The sequence below is a fragment of the Anarrhichthys ocellatus genome, unplaced genomic scaffold, assembly GCF_004355925.1.
Source record: "Anarrhichthys ocellatus isolate YVR2014 unplaced genomic scaffold, GSC_Weel_1.0 scaffold4, whole genome shotgun sequence".
NCBI classification, from domain to species: domain Eukaryota; kingdom Metazoa; phylum Chordata; class Actinopteri; order Perciformes; family Anarhichadidae; genus Anarrhichthys; species Anarrhichthys ocellatus.
Window position 1 is genome coordinate 14,799,681 of NW_022280034.1, and position 16,617 is coordinate 14,816,297.

The window sequence follows — 16,617 nt, forward strand, 5'->3', positions numbered from 1 at the left end:
CTGATCTCTCCAGCTTGTTTCCCTGTCCTGACCTGTTGAAGGCTGTGGCTATGTTTTTTAGATTCTCAGCAATTACGCTGCAAGTGTGTGGAATTTTGATGAAAAACTGACTGGAAATTCTGATGCTAAAAATATATTTTGCAGTGCAAATATTCTGTAGTTTCAACATGTATTGTTCAATCACGAGCTTTAGACTGATGTACAGTGTAAGTTGTGTTCTTCTACATCTTCTAATCCGTTTTAGTTTTGATCTGTTAGTGAAGAAAACTTTGGAGCTAGCTAACAAACTACAGAAAATCAGTTTAAAACCAAACTATCCCATTTGTTTTCAATCAGTGAAAATTAGCTTAAAAAAGGTAAACACTAGCTTAGCATTAGCATCTGTTAAACTATCTATGCCTGTCTTGTTTTAGTTCCACAGAAATGTAACTTATTTAATAAGCTAGCAAGTTCATTCTACAAGTGGTTGGTGCAATGCCTGCTATTTGTTGGCCAGCTAAGCCAAAACAATTAGTTTAGATCAACAAAGCACGACTGTTGCCAAGCTACAAGTCTTTATTTCTCTCCATCTTCGAAATGTAGATGTTTGCACACAGCTAATTCTGCAATTGATCTTTCAGAGGCCATTTGATGTGGATGTTGCAACTTTACCTGGAGGTAAAAGCTGTGAAATAGGAAATACTTTTGATATTCCAATGTCTGCTTTTAGGAACCCTTATTCACCAGCAGACACATACACGCTCTCTGTCACACACACACATGACGGCGATGACTCTCCTGTCAGCGAGTTGCCCAGGTGCTGCATGACTGAATAAATGTGGCCTAATTCTTGTCAGATGTCACTTGTTGTTTTTTTCGCCTTAATATTTGGCAAATTGCAGTGATTTGGAGTCATAAATTTGCCATGCGCAAGTTTCTCCTCTGACTCCAGCAGACATTCCCCATTCGGCTGGCACTGCTGCGGCTATACTTGCAACACTATGAGACAGCCGGATGTCTCCCGGAGAGAGTATGTGTGTGTGTGTGTGTGTGTGTGGACCTGTCACTCTCAGGTTGAGTGATGTTGATGTGAGCTCAAGTGGCATGACTGTGGCTCTCTATGAGGGAGGTATGGCACAGAATCCAGACTGGAGGGGAGTATGGCGAGTGTGTGTGCGTGCGTGTATGTGTGTGTGCGTGTGTGCATGGCTTGGCAGATATCAGATGAGGGGATGTCATGCCACTCAAACTCTCTCTCACACACACACAAACACAAACATCCATATCCAACTGCAGCGAGCATGAATGGTCATTCAGCTCCAGCCAGCAGTATGAAAACAAGTCAAAGGGAGGAAGAGGAGGGAGGAATGGGGGGAGGGGGGGGGTGAAGGATGGGGTCTCGGGCCAAAAGAAACACGGTGGGCTCGTCTGTCCTCCTCCCTGTCCTGATGAGCACCCCAGGCAAATATTCTGTGAATGAGAGCATATTTCGGGGGGTTAACTTCCCAATTTACCCTGTGAAGAAGGAGGAGGAGAGGTGACTCATCTCATGATGTCATACAAGATGAAAAATTTTAAATGAGTCTCAATATGTAATAGAGGACGTATATTTTGGCCTGCTTCTTGGTCTGGTACTGCTATTACTGTACAGCAGCGCTGGTTCTCAGCCCTTTCAGCGTCAGCGATGTGATCCAACAAAACAAAGCAGTGCACTTTTCAATTGCCCAGTGAAAATGTCTTGCTTGTTTGTGTTGTCCAGAAAGCCCTTTAACAATGCACAAGACATCTGTGGCGAGGCAGGAATGGATGACGGTTAACGGAATAGTTCAGCACTTTAAGAAATGCACTCATTACGTTCATGCTGAGATATAGGAGAGAAGATTGATACCGCTGTAACGTCTGTACACTAAGTATGAAGCCACAGCCAGGAGCTGGTTAGCTTAGCTTAGCATGAAGACGTGGAAACAGGGGGAAACAGCCTGACTGTCCTGAATCCACCTACCAGCGCTTCTAATGATCACTAATTAACACGCTGAAACCTCAACTTCACGGCGATGAAAAGGCAGGAAGTCACTGCTCTCATCTCCCCTTTAACCACAACTTGTCATCTTTACACCCGTTTTGCGTTGATTAAACAAATGAAATATAACGTGGTGTAATTAGTGAACTTTTGAGGCGCTGTTGGGTGGATTTTTTTAGATAGAGCTAGGCTAGCTGCTTCCCCGTTTCTAGTCTTTGTGCTAAGCTAAGCAAACGAGCTGCTGGCTATAGCCGCATATTTAGTGTACAGACATGGTATCAATCTTCCTATCTACCTGTCAGCAAATGTGTTGGTGTTGGTAGGCTGGTTTTGATGAAATCTAGCTGTCTCCCACTGCTTCCTGTCCTTTTGCTAAGCTAACTAGGCTACTGGTATTAGCTTCCTATTGATATATGGGTGGAATCGATGTTCTCATCTAACTCTCTGAATTAAAGCACAGTACGTATTTCTCAAATGTGTTTTTCCTTTAACCGTCCAAACTTAAAGAACGTGATGAGCTGTAATATTTTTACAGCGAAGCTATAAAGAAGAAAAAAGGTTTAAAAAATCCTTTATTCCACAGTTTTATTCATAGAAAAAGTTCAAATCTTCATGGAACATAAAGCCACAAGCTTGTTTTAATATTTGAGCTTTAATGACCATTTCTCTACGTTCACTCTCTCCACACTCTGTACTTTGTTTAGCAGCTATGTTGGTAACCAGGCTGACGTGTGTGGGACACAGGGCCTGGACATGCTCCTTTGATCTCTGCCTGCAAAACCGCATGATAATGAGGTGACTTTATGATCATTGAGAATTTATGCTCATTGGATATAACAGTTTTCAATTCAACAAATTATGAACCTTGTCCGCCTGACATTTTCTGTACTTCTCCCATTGCGGGAAAGCCGTTACGTGAGAGGTCTCATGAAGTTTGCCGTGGGTGTGACAAGTACTCATACGGGTTTAATAAATTACCTTTGAAGTGGCGGCTAATGACTCTGGTGGGGCAGTTTTGGCTCAGTGGCTATAGCTGCTAGACAAGAGGAGTCGATACGGAGCTGGGGCCTTTTGGCTGACGTATTTCCACGTCTCCAAGGCAGGGAGGCACAATGTCTTCAAACATTAGTGTTATAAGTCAGATTTTGTCTCTGTCCCTAAAACCAAAGATCAAGGCTTCAGTAATCAATAATAAGACGAATACAATGACGATATTTTGCACAATATTGGAATGCAAAGACCTCAATGGATCCAGATGGAGGGGGATTCAATCCTGCGACATGAGGTGAGGATGAAACTCATTTTTCTTTAATGCCAGATGCCGAGTGTTGTTGCTTTCGCTATTTCATTTTACGTGATGAATTTTTTGGAAGAAATGTAAATTTCATGCAGAGAAACTTGCATCGAAGAATTGACCGCTCATAGCAAATGTGTATGCAGTTATACCAAAAAGCTTAGCTCATAAAAGGTTGGGGTGGTGGAGGAAGTGAGTGATAGCAAGAAGTATCGTGTTATAATGGCTATGCTGTACATCATGAATATGATTGGACGTGACTGGTCAGCTGGTAACCACCCAGCTGCTCATTGAGCTACGGATTGTGGAGCGTGACTGTAACGGCTGATGTTATTCAGCTCATTCCTGAATGCACGCCGTGCTCACTTTTTCTCAAAATTCAACATTGTGCACATTACTAAAGATTATTCAAAATGATTAATTCAATTTTAATGACCCCATGAGGAGTTTGACTGATTGCAGGAACACAATCCTCATCAGACCAATCCGTAATAACCAATAAGCTCTCATTGCAGAAGAGTCATAAATGAAGTGCTTGAAGTCCTCACACCTAAACAGTAAAGTCTGTCATTGCCGTCCAAAACGACTCAGTATTTTCTGATCTGACGCCAGCTTTGGTTAACTCCAGGCAACTAAAACTATCAGGCTACGGTTAGGAAAAAAGTATGGTCATGGTGAAAGAAACCGAAATGTAGCTGTTAGTGGCAGATTGGATGTGACCTGTGGTCTCCAACATCAAAGTCATGCCCTTTTGTGCCCCCCAACCATCTTCCCTGACCTCCCTCCTAAGAGGTTTTGTGGCGCTATAACTACGTCGAGCCACTTTCAGGGCCCCACCATCCCAAGGGGCCGGTTGGAAATCAAGCCTCGGCCACAGTCGCCTTTGCCTCCGAGAGAGACAAGTCGTTACTCGCATGACCACAAGGCCGCTGCTTTGTGAGGAAAACACAAGCATTGTGTCGTTTTAAGTGTTTGATCGAATGATTAATGCCGTTGTTTGTGCTGGTGAGGACAGCCTGCAACACCATCAAAAGAAGACTCACAGCCCCATTAGAACCAATTAGGCGAGCCCACGCTGAGTGATAACACAGTTCGATGGCTCCCCGGGTGGAGACAGATGCTATCTGGCTCTTTCGTTGACACGGCACAAACTTTAAACACACCAGTGTTTTACTGAGGGGGAGCCCGGTCCCTGCAGAGTCCTTTATATCCGATGTAAGACAACTGCGGTGTCAAAGAGCCCCTTGTGATCCCCCTCGGGACCTGTAGGTATTTTAATGGCTGTCTGACCCGTGGTGGCTCTATAGCCTGCTGCCATCTCTCTCTCACAGGGAAACTATTGTGTCGCAGGAGAAACACAGAAAGCAGAGGAGAGCCTAAAAATACGCTGTTGAATGCTTGTTACTCAATCTGTCCAGAGACTGAGATGAGCATCTGAATCTAAATCTAAAGTAAAGTCAAAACTTATTGTGGGGTTTTTTTTTTTTTATCCCTAAAAGAGGTGATATGACTCTGGGACAGCATGTGTGTGTTTTAATGTTAATTCCTTTATGTTAACCTCTGCAGCTTTAAAACCTGTTAGGAGGATATTTGTGCCTTAACCTGAAATAGTCACACCACTTGAGTGGATGCTGCATATTTACAGCAGGTTTAATATTCTCGTCGGGAACTGCTCTGTTCTTAACTGTGCTGCTCATCAGAACTCGTAAGCAGCTCACCTAAAATGCGGGGCTGTCTTTCGTTGGCTGTGCGCTCCGAGGCGTCACCATCTGACATCCAGCAGCAGAGCTCTATGCATGCGACCCCCGAACCTCCCGGTCTCCTCCCATTGTAGAAACAGCTGTAGACCGTGAACCACGGAGTGCGGGTCTGACACGGATTACCTGGATACCTGCTGGAAAGCCTGGGTGGCATTCAAGCAGCGAGAGACAGAAAGGCAGCGCTCCTTCTGCTTCTTTTCTGGCTGAAGTTTCTCCGCTTTTCTTTTTTAATGGGATCTCCTCCAACAACATCAACCATGGCGAGCCGTCTTCTTCACACTCTGCACATATTACTGATTCTGGAGTCGAGCTGGGGTAAAATGGTTTCTGAGGATCTCGGTGAAGCCGCGCGTAAAGGTGCCGACGTCTCAGCGGCTGTGGAGCAGCGCGTCTTTGCGCACGAAGGCGCGAACCGGGACATGGTCTCCATCAATATGTTCAAAGTGTACGAGAAGTACAGCAAAGAGCCGCAGAGCCAGAGGGACGGAAACACCGTGAGGAGCTTTAAGGCTGTCCCGAGTGAGTGGCCACAGCGTTTATCAAGTTACCTTACAGGAGAGAACTGGTCATCATAAAATAATCAGCACTGCACTTCAAGGGAAGTCTGATTTAAAATAGATACAGTTCTATTTATAACTCTCTGCTTATCTATCAGATATTTCCAGGTAATATTATGGACCGATACATATTGATTGGGCATTTTGTTAAAAAGTCTAAATTAGCTCTCTTCCAGAAATTTTAAAATATAGACAAACTGTTTATTTCCTATTGCACTTTAATTAAAATAAGGCGAATCAGCATATTAGCTTAGTCTTATTTACAAACTCATTTTAGAACGTATAACAGTTTTATGATACTGCTTATGTCCAATGTCGTTTTGGCTTCTCTACTTTTATTTTACTCATTTTTGCACATTTCATTCATGAACTGTTTACATACTAAAAATACAGAAACGGGCTGAAGGTTTACGTAAAAACATGAATAGTCTAATGTTGTGAACAAAATAATCCCTTGAGATAAGGCATTCTGATCTTTATAATATCGTCAGTGCAGCTTCCTAAACGCAGGTTGTTTCAATAACATAGCTGCTCTCGCTTCCCACTGGTGCCAAACATCACCACTTATATGCTCCGTTGGTGTTATGATTTAGTGATCCGGGGGACTTTTAAGTCTGTTAGTTCTCCGGTAGCTGCAACGGCCTAGGTGTTACACAAGAGCCTATTATGACACCCAGACACCGGCTGCACAGCAAAAAGCCTCAGAGGAGCTCTTTTTGCCATAAGCATTTCCATATGCCCGCGACAGACCTGCTGGACCAACCCAATGTTTGTCTTTCAGGCTGTGGTGGAAGTGTGGGAGACGAGGGTGAACTTCAAGAGTATAGCCATCCAGGATGAGGCTGTTGTTCGTGCGCGAGGCAGGCACTCAAGCGTGCTGGGCTTAATATTTTCTATGCTGCTGCTTATGTCAGTCAGATGTGTTGAGCAACATTTTTGCAGAAAACGTATTGGATGTCGTTATTCATGTCAGTCAAATGTGACAGAATGATATGATAGAAGGGGGGGGGGGGGGGGAGGTACAAGGCAGCAACATGATCGCTTTAGTAATCTTCATTGTTCACTTCAGAGGTAGATCCTCTTTCAGGTCTTTAGCATAGGTTTGAGAAAACATCTGTTCTGGTTAAACCAGAGAGTCCTTTTTAAAGCCAATAGATACATTTGAAAAAGCACGGAAGAGAGAATGAAAATAAGGTTGTCTTTTCTCATCAGTTTTCTATTTCATTTTTCAAATTCTCCAGGAGTCTTGCATGGCAAAGACGTGTTCCAGTTTGACCTGTCCACCATCCAAGAATCAGAGCTCATACTCCTCGCCTCTTTTCATTTCCTCTACAAGCGGCCCCGCCACCACCAGCGACCGTGGCGTTTCCAGAGGCCTCGCCACCCATCTGGCGGCCTCCAGCATCCCTATCCTGCCCCCCCGGAGCTCCTCTTCCACGGATCCTCTTCCACAAACTCAGCTTTTGCGACACCGCTCGGGAACATAACTCTGGCTCCTTTCAAGAAAGGCTCTTGGCAAACAAGGGATGTAACGGCAGTGCTGAAACATGCCAGGGATGTCAAACAGCTCGTGGTCACGGTGGAGTTTGAAATGGGCTTCGGGGCGGCTCGGGGGCAGCAGAGGAGCCCTCACGGCCAAGAGCGCCTCTCTCCAGCCAACCTGCCGTATGTCTTGGTATACGCTGACGATCAGGCCATAGATGAGCCGAACAGCGTGGCCACGTCGCTCCAGAGGTACGGGCCCTTCCCTGTGACGGAGGACGCGTCCCCCTCAGCCTCAGCCTCAAGGATCCGGCGGGAGCTTCACCTCCAGATCCAAACCAACGACATTCCAGAGGTCCAGTACAACACCTTGAAGAATCATGAGCTGTGGCAGAACACGTACTTCCCGGCGAAAGCCAAAGTGGCAGTGAAGTCAGGAAGGAAGAGTCTGGAGAGCGGCGAGGGCCTGGGAAAGCCCCAGGTGCTGAGCTTCGATGAGAGGACGATGAAAAAGGCCAGGAGGAGACAGTGGAGCGAGCCCAGGGTTTGCTCCAGGCGCTACCTCAGGGTGGACTTCGCTGACATCGGCTGGAGTGAGTGGGTCTTGGCGCCAAAGTCATTTGACGCCTACTACTGTGCAGGGGCCTGTGGATTCCCCATCCCTAAGGTTACTGGGCTCATCTTCATTTTGATTCAGATAATAGAAAATTCAAATCTTTTCAGACATCATGTTTATCTATTTTTCCCTTAGTTTCCACTGTTATAATAGTAAATTCTGTCAGCGTTAATCCCATTTACTCCCACTCATTTCCTTTAGGTGGCGCGTCCTTCCAATCACGCCACCATCCAGAGCATCGTCAGAGCGGTGGGAATCGTCCCCGGCGTCCCCGAGCCGTGCTGTGTTCCAGAAAAGATGAGTCCCCTCAGCGTCCTTTTCCTCGACACAAACAGGAATATGGCGCTGAAGGTTTACCCCGGCATGTCTGTGGATACCTGCGCCTGTCGGTAGGGCCGGAGACGGCGGGACGTGCGATCAATGAAGATGAAAGGTTATGAGGAGGACATACAGGTAGAGCATATATATACATCAGGAGGGCATTTTTCACATCGAAGAGGACACCAGTGATGAGGACAGCGAGAGGACGAACTCTTGAGTCTCAGTTTGAGAACTCTGTCGTGAAACTCTTCTCCCTTCACCCAAAAGCAGTTTATAGAAGTGCACTTAATACAAACCTGTTGCTGTAATGTATTGACCGTCTGGAGGTTGAAGTTAAGTAAAAAAATGTATGCAGATAGATCTTCATCTCTGTTCATCTCTCAATAACTTCTTTTAGTCTTTTTCAGCACACTTTCACTTTTATAAAGTGATCTTCCCGGCTTCGGTGTTAGACGAGATAACACTTTCTTCGGTCTCAGCCTGGACTCAGGCCTGGTTTTTGGAAATGTTTCCAACTCGACCAAGTTCAACGTCTGGGTTTTCAACAGTTCCTGAAACCTTCGGACATCAGTATCCTCTGCTGCTTGTCCCCGTCGGTAGGATTGAACTGAAATTTGGACCAACTGATGAACTGCACACTGACTCACGGACTCAAGAGGGTCTGAGGGACACAGAAGCTGCACGGCAGCACATTTACATCCTACCAAATGAATCAACCCTCGTCATGTAAATAATGTAGTTACTAACGCCAACTAAAATGGTACTTATTCTTAAGTGATGTCACCTTGTTGCCATTGAACACCTCCCACATATTAGCAAGGGACGTTATTCATGCGTGAGAGGTAATATCTTCTTTGAACTATATTCCCATAGCCATTTGTTTATCTTGTATATACTGAGTGTGTTTTGAGCCTACTGAGACGTGATGTGTCGCTCGCTTCTGAGGGAGAAGCGGTGCGTTGCTGCCACCTGCTGTGCATTTTGGGAAAGTTGAAGAGACTAAACCATAAGGAGAACGTTTTACATTACATTACATTAGTCATTTAGCAGACGCTTTTATAGACGACTTAAAATTCAGATTATTTTTTAGCACTTCCTGTTGCTACTCAGTATTTCCCTTCGATACATAAATACTATTCATCAAAGATATAATTTAGCCTACAGTTTGTAATGACGGTAGATTTCCATAGTAAGTTAAAAAAAAAGGGATGAATGTATCGGACCTTATAACTGTATGGCTCAAAGTGTATTTGAATAGTTGTGTGATGTGTGCTTTGACACATCGTAGACATAATGTATGCATGGTAAGGAAATAAACTGAATTGTACATACGGTCAAAGACACTTGCTGACTTCCTTAGGTTTCACAACAAGTATAAATCACAGACTTTGTGTGCATTTGACATACTATACCTTGCTACTATGTATATACATTATAACACACATATGCATATATATATATATATAGATATACTTACTTATATATGTATGTATGTATGTTTATATATATGTATTTTATATAACAGAAATGTGTCAAAGTGGCGTGATAGTGTTGATTTATTCTTTAGTATTGTTCATTTTGTAAGGCAATTGCCGGTTTTTCTAACTGTGTTGATAATAGTGACTCCGCCTTAAAGCTGCACTTCTTTCAGCGCTTTGTTTTCATCAGCGTTGTTTCCAGTCAGAGCAGGCAGCCGTTTTCAAATTTTAAAAAAAGAAAACGTAATAAACCCACTTTACTTCATCAGTAGAATTTAGCAAAAATCCACATATTTTTCACAGCCGTTGAAGGAGACAAAAACCAGAGCTGGGAGGAGAGTGAATATTGAACTTATTTTCGGCAGATTGACAGAAGCACGGTTGCTCTCTGTGTCTCCTGGATGTGGAAATAAGCAACTATTTGCTACCAGTTTGACAAAATCGACTTTACACGGTGATAATAAGTCAATGATGTGTGAAGAGTTTTGTTCCTGTTGAATGCTGCTTTAAAGGGCTGTTAAAAATATAACAGCTAATTGGAGAGTTTAAATGTTACATGATGTTCTAAATGTTGTTTCAAAGCTTTTTGCGCCGTGATAAAGAAATTCTGGATGAAACTTCTGAATTGCTTGACTTGGAAACAGAAACCTCTGTACTGACTGTTGGCACCAGACATTAGCCATTGCAAGCCTCATCAATATCAGCCATCAAAGACCAGTCTATCTGCAAATGTTAGTATAATTAAAGTACAGTTTTGTACTGCATATTTTTCTGCCAAGTAGTTTGGCCAAAAGTCAAATGACCAAAGTTTCACAACACATAGATCTCAGTCCAGTTTTCCAGTTTGCTGTGTTTGTTTTCCTCCTGCATGTCGACATTATTTGTTGTGTCCGTGCCAGTTGGTCTTGTCGTCGCCTTTCATCACTGATTGACTCCATAGAGAGGAACTCTCACATGCTTAAATGGGCCATAATGAAAGCAATTCTATGAAACCCGGCATGAACCGAGTACTGAGTGGCTGCATTGTAAAAGAGAAATTCCAAGAAAGGCCGGACTCAGGCCAACGTCCCCTGACACATTGGCTTTTGGTTCCGGTTTTAGCTGTGTGATGAGATAAGCAGCAACCTGGAGTGAGCAGGCTGGCGCTGCTCGGCACCAGTGGGCAATTGTGTTTAAAAGCACGTTTAAGGGGTATTGGCATAGAGAGGTAAAGTCCTGCGCCTTCCGTTAGACCGCCATGGCACATTACTTCGAAATAAATATGTACGATCATCAGCAGGGCAGCGAGAGATGTAGTTCACTGAGCAGTTTCACACAAAACTAAATGGCACTAAAACAAACGTATGACAAAGTGTGACTTTCTTGAGGGGCTTTTAAATGATCTGTTAAATTGACCAGCATGATATGTGGCCTCTCAATTACAGTGGAAAAACAAGGGTCTTGCGCATTCTGTGTTGGTCGGCTCAATATTGACCTCTCCAAAACTCCCAGTGGCATTGCACTAAATGATGCCATCTACAATGCTAATGATGTTAGCAGCTGATTGCTACTTTTTTTAGACACTGCATGCTGATGTTTTGCCAAGTAAATATCTTTGTTGTCTGGTCTGGGTGTGAGGTCCATTTGAGATTGAACAGTTGAATTTAAATGTCCACATTATGTGATATTAGGTATGTCATTTTTAATTCACAGTGCTACTTGTTGCATTTGTGACTGCTCTTTGTCACTGACTGGTTTAGATCAATTCACTTGCACATTCCTAAAGCCTTCTGAGTCTGTCAGATAGAGTAGGCTATCTTCCTTATCAGTGCCTTTAAAGGGACCACAGTCAGCAGACATTTTGGTATCTGGAACATGTGCGTTACTTGCAATGAGTGGCTGGATAAAAGGTTAAACAACACTAACTTGTAAGAAATATTTAACAATGATTGTGGTGAAGAATGCAATGTGCTGTTTCTTTTAAGTGTTTTCTTTCCACTGGCCTCAACGCTGTCACCCTCCAGCTGGGAAAAGGCATTTTATGGAGATGTCTGCTTGTCAGTAACCTCACAGTATCCAGTGCCTCTCTCATTATCGCTGTCAAGTGTTTACAGTGTCTTCATTAGCAGCCAGCCCTCTGGTGATAACAAAGCTTAAAAGAAGGCATCAATGGCAGTGATAAGCTTGGCCAAGCTACTATTTTGGTTGACACAAGTCCCCCTGTTTACTCTGGGAGCATGGGAGCGGACATCAGGACTGTGGTCCTTGCATTGGGGATCTCCATTTTCCAACCTTGCCGTCGCAAAGTCTGTTTTCAGGCCGGGCAGAAGGTAAAGTTTGTGCCAGCTCAGGGGATTAGAAAGGACCTCATTTCAAAATGCAGAGCTCCAGATCCTTCCTGCTCCAGGTTTGTTTGTGTCTGGTGGTTTGTATGGACTCCTGCACCTGTAAACCTCTCAATAATGACATCCAGAGTGAGGACCCCGAGGGACTCTACTCCCAGCTGTCAGAGGAGGACCTTCTGGAGGAGGAAGACGCCGACTCCAGGATGGAGAACCTCCTGGGAACAATGAAGGAGGGCTTTCTGAGGAAACTCAACCTGTCGGACGTTCCTCAGGAAAACAGCAAGATCTGCCCTCCTCAATTCATGATGGAGCTCTACAACAAGTACGCCTCGGACAGCTCGGCAAACCCTCAGTCTGATGTCATTCGAAGCTTCACAGTCCAAGGTACATGAACAGAGTTTAACTTGTCATGCAAGAAATATGATGTGCAATTATCTTAATATTGTGTAGCTTGAGGGAGTCACTTCCTGTTAATAAAGATAAGTCTTATTCTGGGGTCTTTTTTCCCTTAGTAATCCCCACAGTCAGAGAGTTCAATATTTGGAAATCACTACATGCCAAATGTATATTTCGGTTTTCTAATTTATATAACTAGTTTCTATGCAAATTTTTTACTGGTAATATTGTTCAATTAGGGATTATTTTTGTGGAAAATTTCAAATAAATGGCCATAATTCTAAAAAAATGTATTGCACTCTTAAGTTGAGCATGGTCGAGCCCTGTAGCCTACAAACTTTGATAAAACACACTTTAGTGTTGGCTGTCACTCATTAGCAGATTATATTATTCTGTCAATATTCAAAATTTCGAAGGATCACATTGTGTGATGAAGTTTGTCTTTCCCTCGGAAATTAGAAGCTAGAAAGCCAGGCTAAAAAAAGAAGAAGTGAAAGCTAGCTTAGATTGCTAAATGTAACACAAATTCATTTAATTTCAGTCATTGGCAGCTCCTGCACTCAGTGTAGTGTTCATCCTACATTATAGAAAGCAGGCAGTCTAGCTAGTGTTAGCTGTCTCTCTTTTATGGGTCCAGGCCACAGTCCAGATTGTTAAAAAATTGATATTCCTGTGACCTAAGCCTTTTGTACTTTACTCTGTTAGACTGCAAATAAGAAATGGACGTAGTCATTGTGACGTCACCCATTGGTTTGTAGAATGCTGTTTTGAAGCCTTGAGTTAGCTATTTTGGCATCGCCATCTTTGATTTTTGCAACCAGTGAATGGAAGTGACCATGTCTGGACTGCAGAGGAGTGTTGTAGAAGCGCAGTGTAGGGCTCTGGTAGCAACCTGTCAATCACGAGGTAGCACCGCCCTAAATCCTACTCCGCTTTATGGTCTATTGTATTCTAAATGGGACTATAATTTACCAAATATACATCATGTTGTATTGAAGAAGACTTGAAACTAGAGAATGAGACCATAAACTCAGGTTTACAATGTTTACTGAGGTAATAAATCAAGTGAGAAGTAGAGTCATTTTCTCATAGACTTCTATACAATCCGACTCTTTTGCAACCAGAGGAGTCGCCTTCTGATGGCTAGTAGAATGCAAGTCTAAGGCACTTCCGCATTGGCTTTACTTTTCAGAGCCGGAGGTTGCAGCCTGGTCACTTGTATCATAGCACTAACATGCAGAGTCCAGACGGAGTCATGTAGTAACATACTGAGTGCTGAAATCACAGATGGGGCAAACAGCACAAAGCAACCGCTAATCGTTGCAACTGCAGTAATATCGACATTATTTTGGACCAAATAAGTACACAAGCCAAAACAAACCCCAATGAGACATATCCTACTGATTTATTAAGAGAAAAATAATTTTAAAATCAGTCTGACATAATGTTAGGCAGCGCAGATCTCAGCGTCTGTCTTATATAAACCCCTCTAACCTCTTTGTATCTATCCAACAGATATCCCTCTCTCTGTGACAAATGGAACAAAGTCAAAACACAGGCTGCAGTTCAACGTCAGCATCCCCAACCATGAAAAGATCACTACTGCCGAACTGCAGCTCTTCTTCTTCCCAGAAGCCAGACCAAGGGTCACCTTCCACAATTTCAAGGCCACCATCAAAGTCTATGAAGTAGATTACAACGATTTCACATCCACCACCCAACTGCTGGTTGGAAAAGAGGTGACAGGCTTGGAGAGCATGTGGGAGACGTTTGATGTGACCACAGCTATTCAGAGCTGGATCAAGTCGGGCCATGGAGCAACTGTTTTTGATGTTGTGGTAGATAGGAAGGATTGTGGGGCCTCGAAAGGCGGAGAAGAAGACGCAGGCTGTTTGAATATGAGCGTGTCTGTTGGAAATAATACTTCAGCGGCTTTAATAGTCTTCTCAGATGACCTGGGTAGCAGGAGGAGGGAAACAAAGAAGGAATTAAGAGAAATGATCCTCCACGAAGAAGAAACCATCTTCCACTCCGACGCCGACTGGAATAGAGGAGATCAGCTTCCAAACGAGATCCTGGAGGTTCAACATCCACGGAGACAGAAAAGAAAGGCAGAGACGGAATACTGCCAGCGGACCTCTCTCAAGGTCAACTTTAGGGACATCGGCTGGGACAGCTGGATCGTGGCGCCTCCAGAATATGACGCCTTTGAGTGTCGAGGCCTGTGTTACCACCCGCTGACAGACGAATCGACCCCTTCAAAACATGCCCTCATCCAGGCGGTGATGAACCTCAGGAACCCCAAGAAGGCCAACATGGCGTGCTGCGTCCCCATCAAACTGGACCCCATCACAGTCATGTATCAGGAGAACGGACGCCTCACTATAAGATACCTTTATGAGGAGATGAAGGTGGCAGAGTGTGGTTGCAGGTAGTCAGAGAGAATTGGTCAGCTCTGGTGGTAGCACAGGTGATCATAATGGTTCAAAAGTCAGTCGGCTGTTCATACCTTCCACAGGCCAAGTAGAAGAAAAGTACCCCAGGTCTAAGAAGAAGATGAGATAGAACTTTATTTATACCAATTTTGCAGCAGTTGCAGTACAAAATAAGAAAGAGTGCATGGAACATGGATGCCTTACCTATTTATTCTCTTGATATAGATAGGTAGTAGATTAAAATAAATAGGTAGTATTGACAGGTATAATGTTTACCATGTTGACATGGTGTTAGCATGCTAACATTTGCTAATCAGCACAAAAGACCAATACAGCTGAGGTTGATCAGATCAAATAGCTGTCGGGATTTTTAGAAAGACAAAAGTCAACCTGGTGGCACAAAAGGAAAAGTCAGGAGATCACCGAAGTCATAAGAGCTCATCCTCTGTGTAGCATTAATGTCTGAACAAAATATGGCAATCCGTCCAATAGTTGTTGATTGGTGGACCGACATTGGCATTTTTAGAGCCAAGCCGCTAGCAGTACAAACAATATAATAAAACATTACATTAAACATACTGTACATACCTTTTTCTTTTTCCACTGTAGTCATGAAACAATGCTATGTAGCATTTACAGTTTATGCTATTCCTTTAAATCTATTGCTAAGAAAAAGTCTTAAACTCACAAATAGGGATATGTTTTGAATGATGGAACCATCAACAAGTCAGTTATACTTTTTGCATGTGCTGCTATGAATTCTAATGGCACCTGTGGCCTTTGTTAAAATTGTTTTTTTTTAGCATTTTACATGTTAACCACACTAAGCAATAAAACAAAAGGAGACAGATATCTTTATATTGTGTATTTAATACTGGATATATGTACATAAAAAAGCTTGCCCGCACACTGTTTTGGTCTAATACATTTCAACAAAACTAATATAATTGCAATTTTATACAGTAAATAATGTTAAACAGAGCAGAAAGTATGTAAAAAGTAAACAAAAAATGAATCGTAAAAATCTAATCTAAAAAACAAAAGTACGTTAGTTTTGTTTGTTATTAGACGTCTTTGGTTGCTATTACAAGAACTAAAAACATATTTGGGTTTTTTGTAGATAATAATGCTACAGTACATCCATCAGTGATGTGATGTTTCTAGAACAAATTAAGAGACCTGTTGGCATTAATTGGGCAACATTTAATCACAGCTGTCCATCTGTTATTCATCTACTAGTTTTAGTGTAAATCTGTACATTACCATTGAAAGTGTAATTTGTTTATATATATATATATATTATTTTAGTGGTATTCTGTAAATCACTGCCGTAGACAGACTTGTACAGTGTTCAGCTTGAACATGCATGCTACATTGCTGAGTGGAGAGTTATTATTGTACTGTATGTTTCATGATGTCTACATTTTGTTTCTGAGGCTTTCCTACCCTCAAATGAATAAAAATATTGTCACAAAATGAAATTTTATTTTAGTTACTCAGCTCATCCTGCATTAGCTGCATTTAGTAACTTTCTTTTGCATGACTGAATTTCTTTTTCTGTCCAATTCCTACTTCTTTGACTTCAGGTGGTGACCATTGTGTAGTACAATTCATCAATCTCAAACCAATAAAATCCTCATAGACTAGCTAGACCAAATGCAACTGCCTTTGTTGCCTAAGTTGACACTAATCCCCTTGTATCGGAAGCTTCAAACTAATAAATATTAGCATTGCCTTTTACAAACAGATTCAGAAGATTGATTTATACTTTCACCACACGGCACAAATAACTATTACTTGCACTACAAATAATGCTAACCTAACATAACGAGGAAATCATTCTCAAAATATACACAACACTAGATAAATCAGAGAAGACAAGGGCTGTTTCAGCTCCAGGATGCAGCCAGGGGGAGAAAAGAAGGTATGGAAATGAATTGGTTTTATATTGTTAC

The 16,617-nt window shown here is 42.7% G+C and overlaps 2 protein-coding genes across 2 annotated transcripts; both read left to right on the plus strand.

Annotated features, from left to right (window-relative positions):
- The first annotated feature begins 5,059 nt into the window (after positions 1–5,059).
- On the plus strand, positions 5,060–9,479 carry gdf10b (growth differentiation factor 10b). Its single transcript, XM_031843799.1, has 3 exons — positions 5,060–5,572; positions 6,852–7,759; positions 7,910–9,479. Exons 1-3 carry the CDS (start codon positions 5,284–5,286, stop codon positions 8,099–8,101), a joined length of 1,389 nt encoding a protein of 462 aa, XP_031699659.1. The 5' UTR covers positions 5,060–5,283; the 3' UTR covers positions 8,102–9,479.
- Positions 9,480–11,863: 2,384 nt separating this feature from the next.
- Positions 11,864–14,662, plus strand: gdf2 (growth differentiation factor 2). Its single transcript, XM_031842377.1, has 2 exons — positions 11,864–12,215; positions 13,743–14,662. Exons 1-2 carry the CDS (start codon positions 11,864–11,866, stop codon positions 14,660–14,662), a joined length of 1,272 nt encoding a protein of 423 aa, XP_031698237.1.
- The last annotated feature ends 1,955 nt before the right edge of the window (positions 14,663–16,617 follow it).

Bases quoted from the DNA above. Each gene is read 5' to 3' on its own strand.
- gdf10b (XM_031843799.1), top strand. From the start codon at position 5,284: ATGGGATCTCCTCCAACAACATCAACCATGGCGAGCCGTCTTCTTCAC. The intron at 5,573-6,851 runs GTGAGTGGCCAC...CAAATTCTCCAG, and splicing joins GAGCTTTAAGGCTGTCCCGA to GAGTCTTGCATGGCAAAGAC. The intron at 7,760-7,909 runs GTTACTGGGCTC...CATTTCCTTTAG, and splicing joins GTGGATTCCCCATCCCTAAG to GTGGCGCGTCCTTCCAATCA.
- gdf2 (XM_031842377.1), top strand. From the start codon at position 11,864: ATGCAGAGCTCCAGATCCTTCCTGCTCCAGGTTTGTTTGTGTCTGGTG. The intron at 12,216-13,742 runs GTACATGAACAG...TCTATCCAACAG, and splicing joins TCGAAGCTTCACAGTCCAAG to ATATCCCTCTCTCTGTGACA.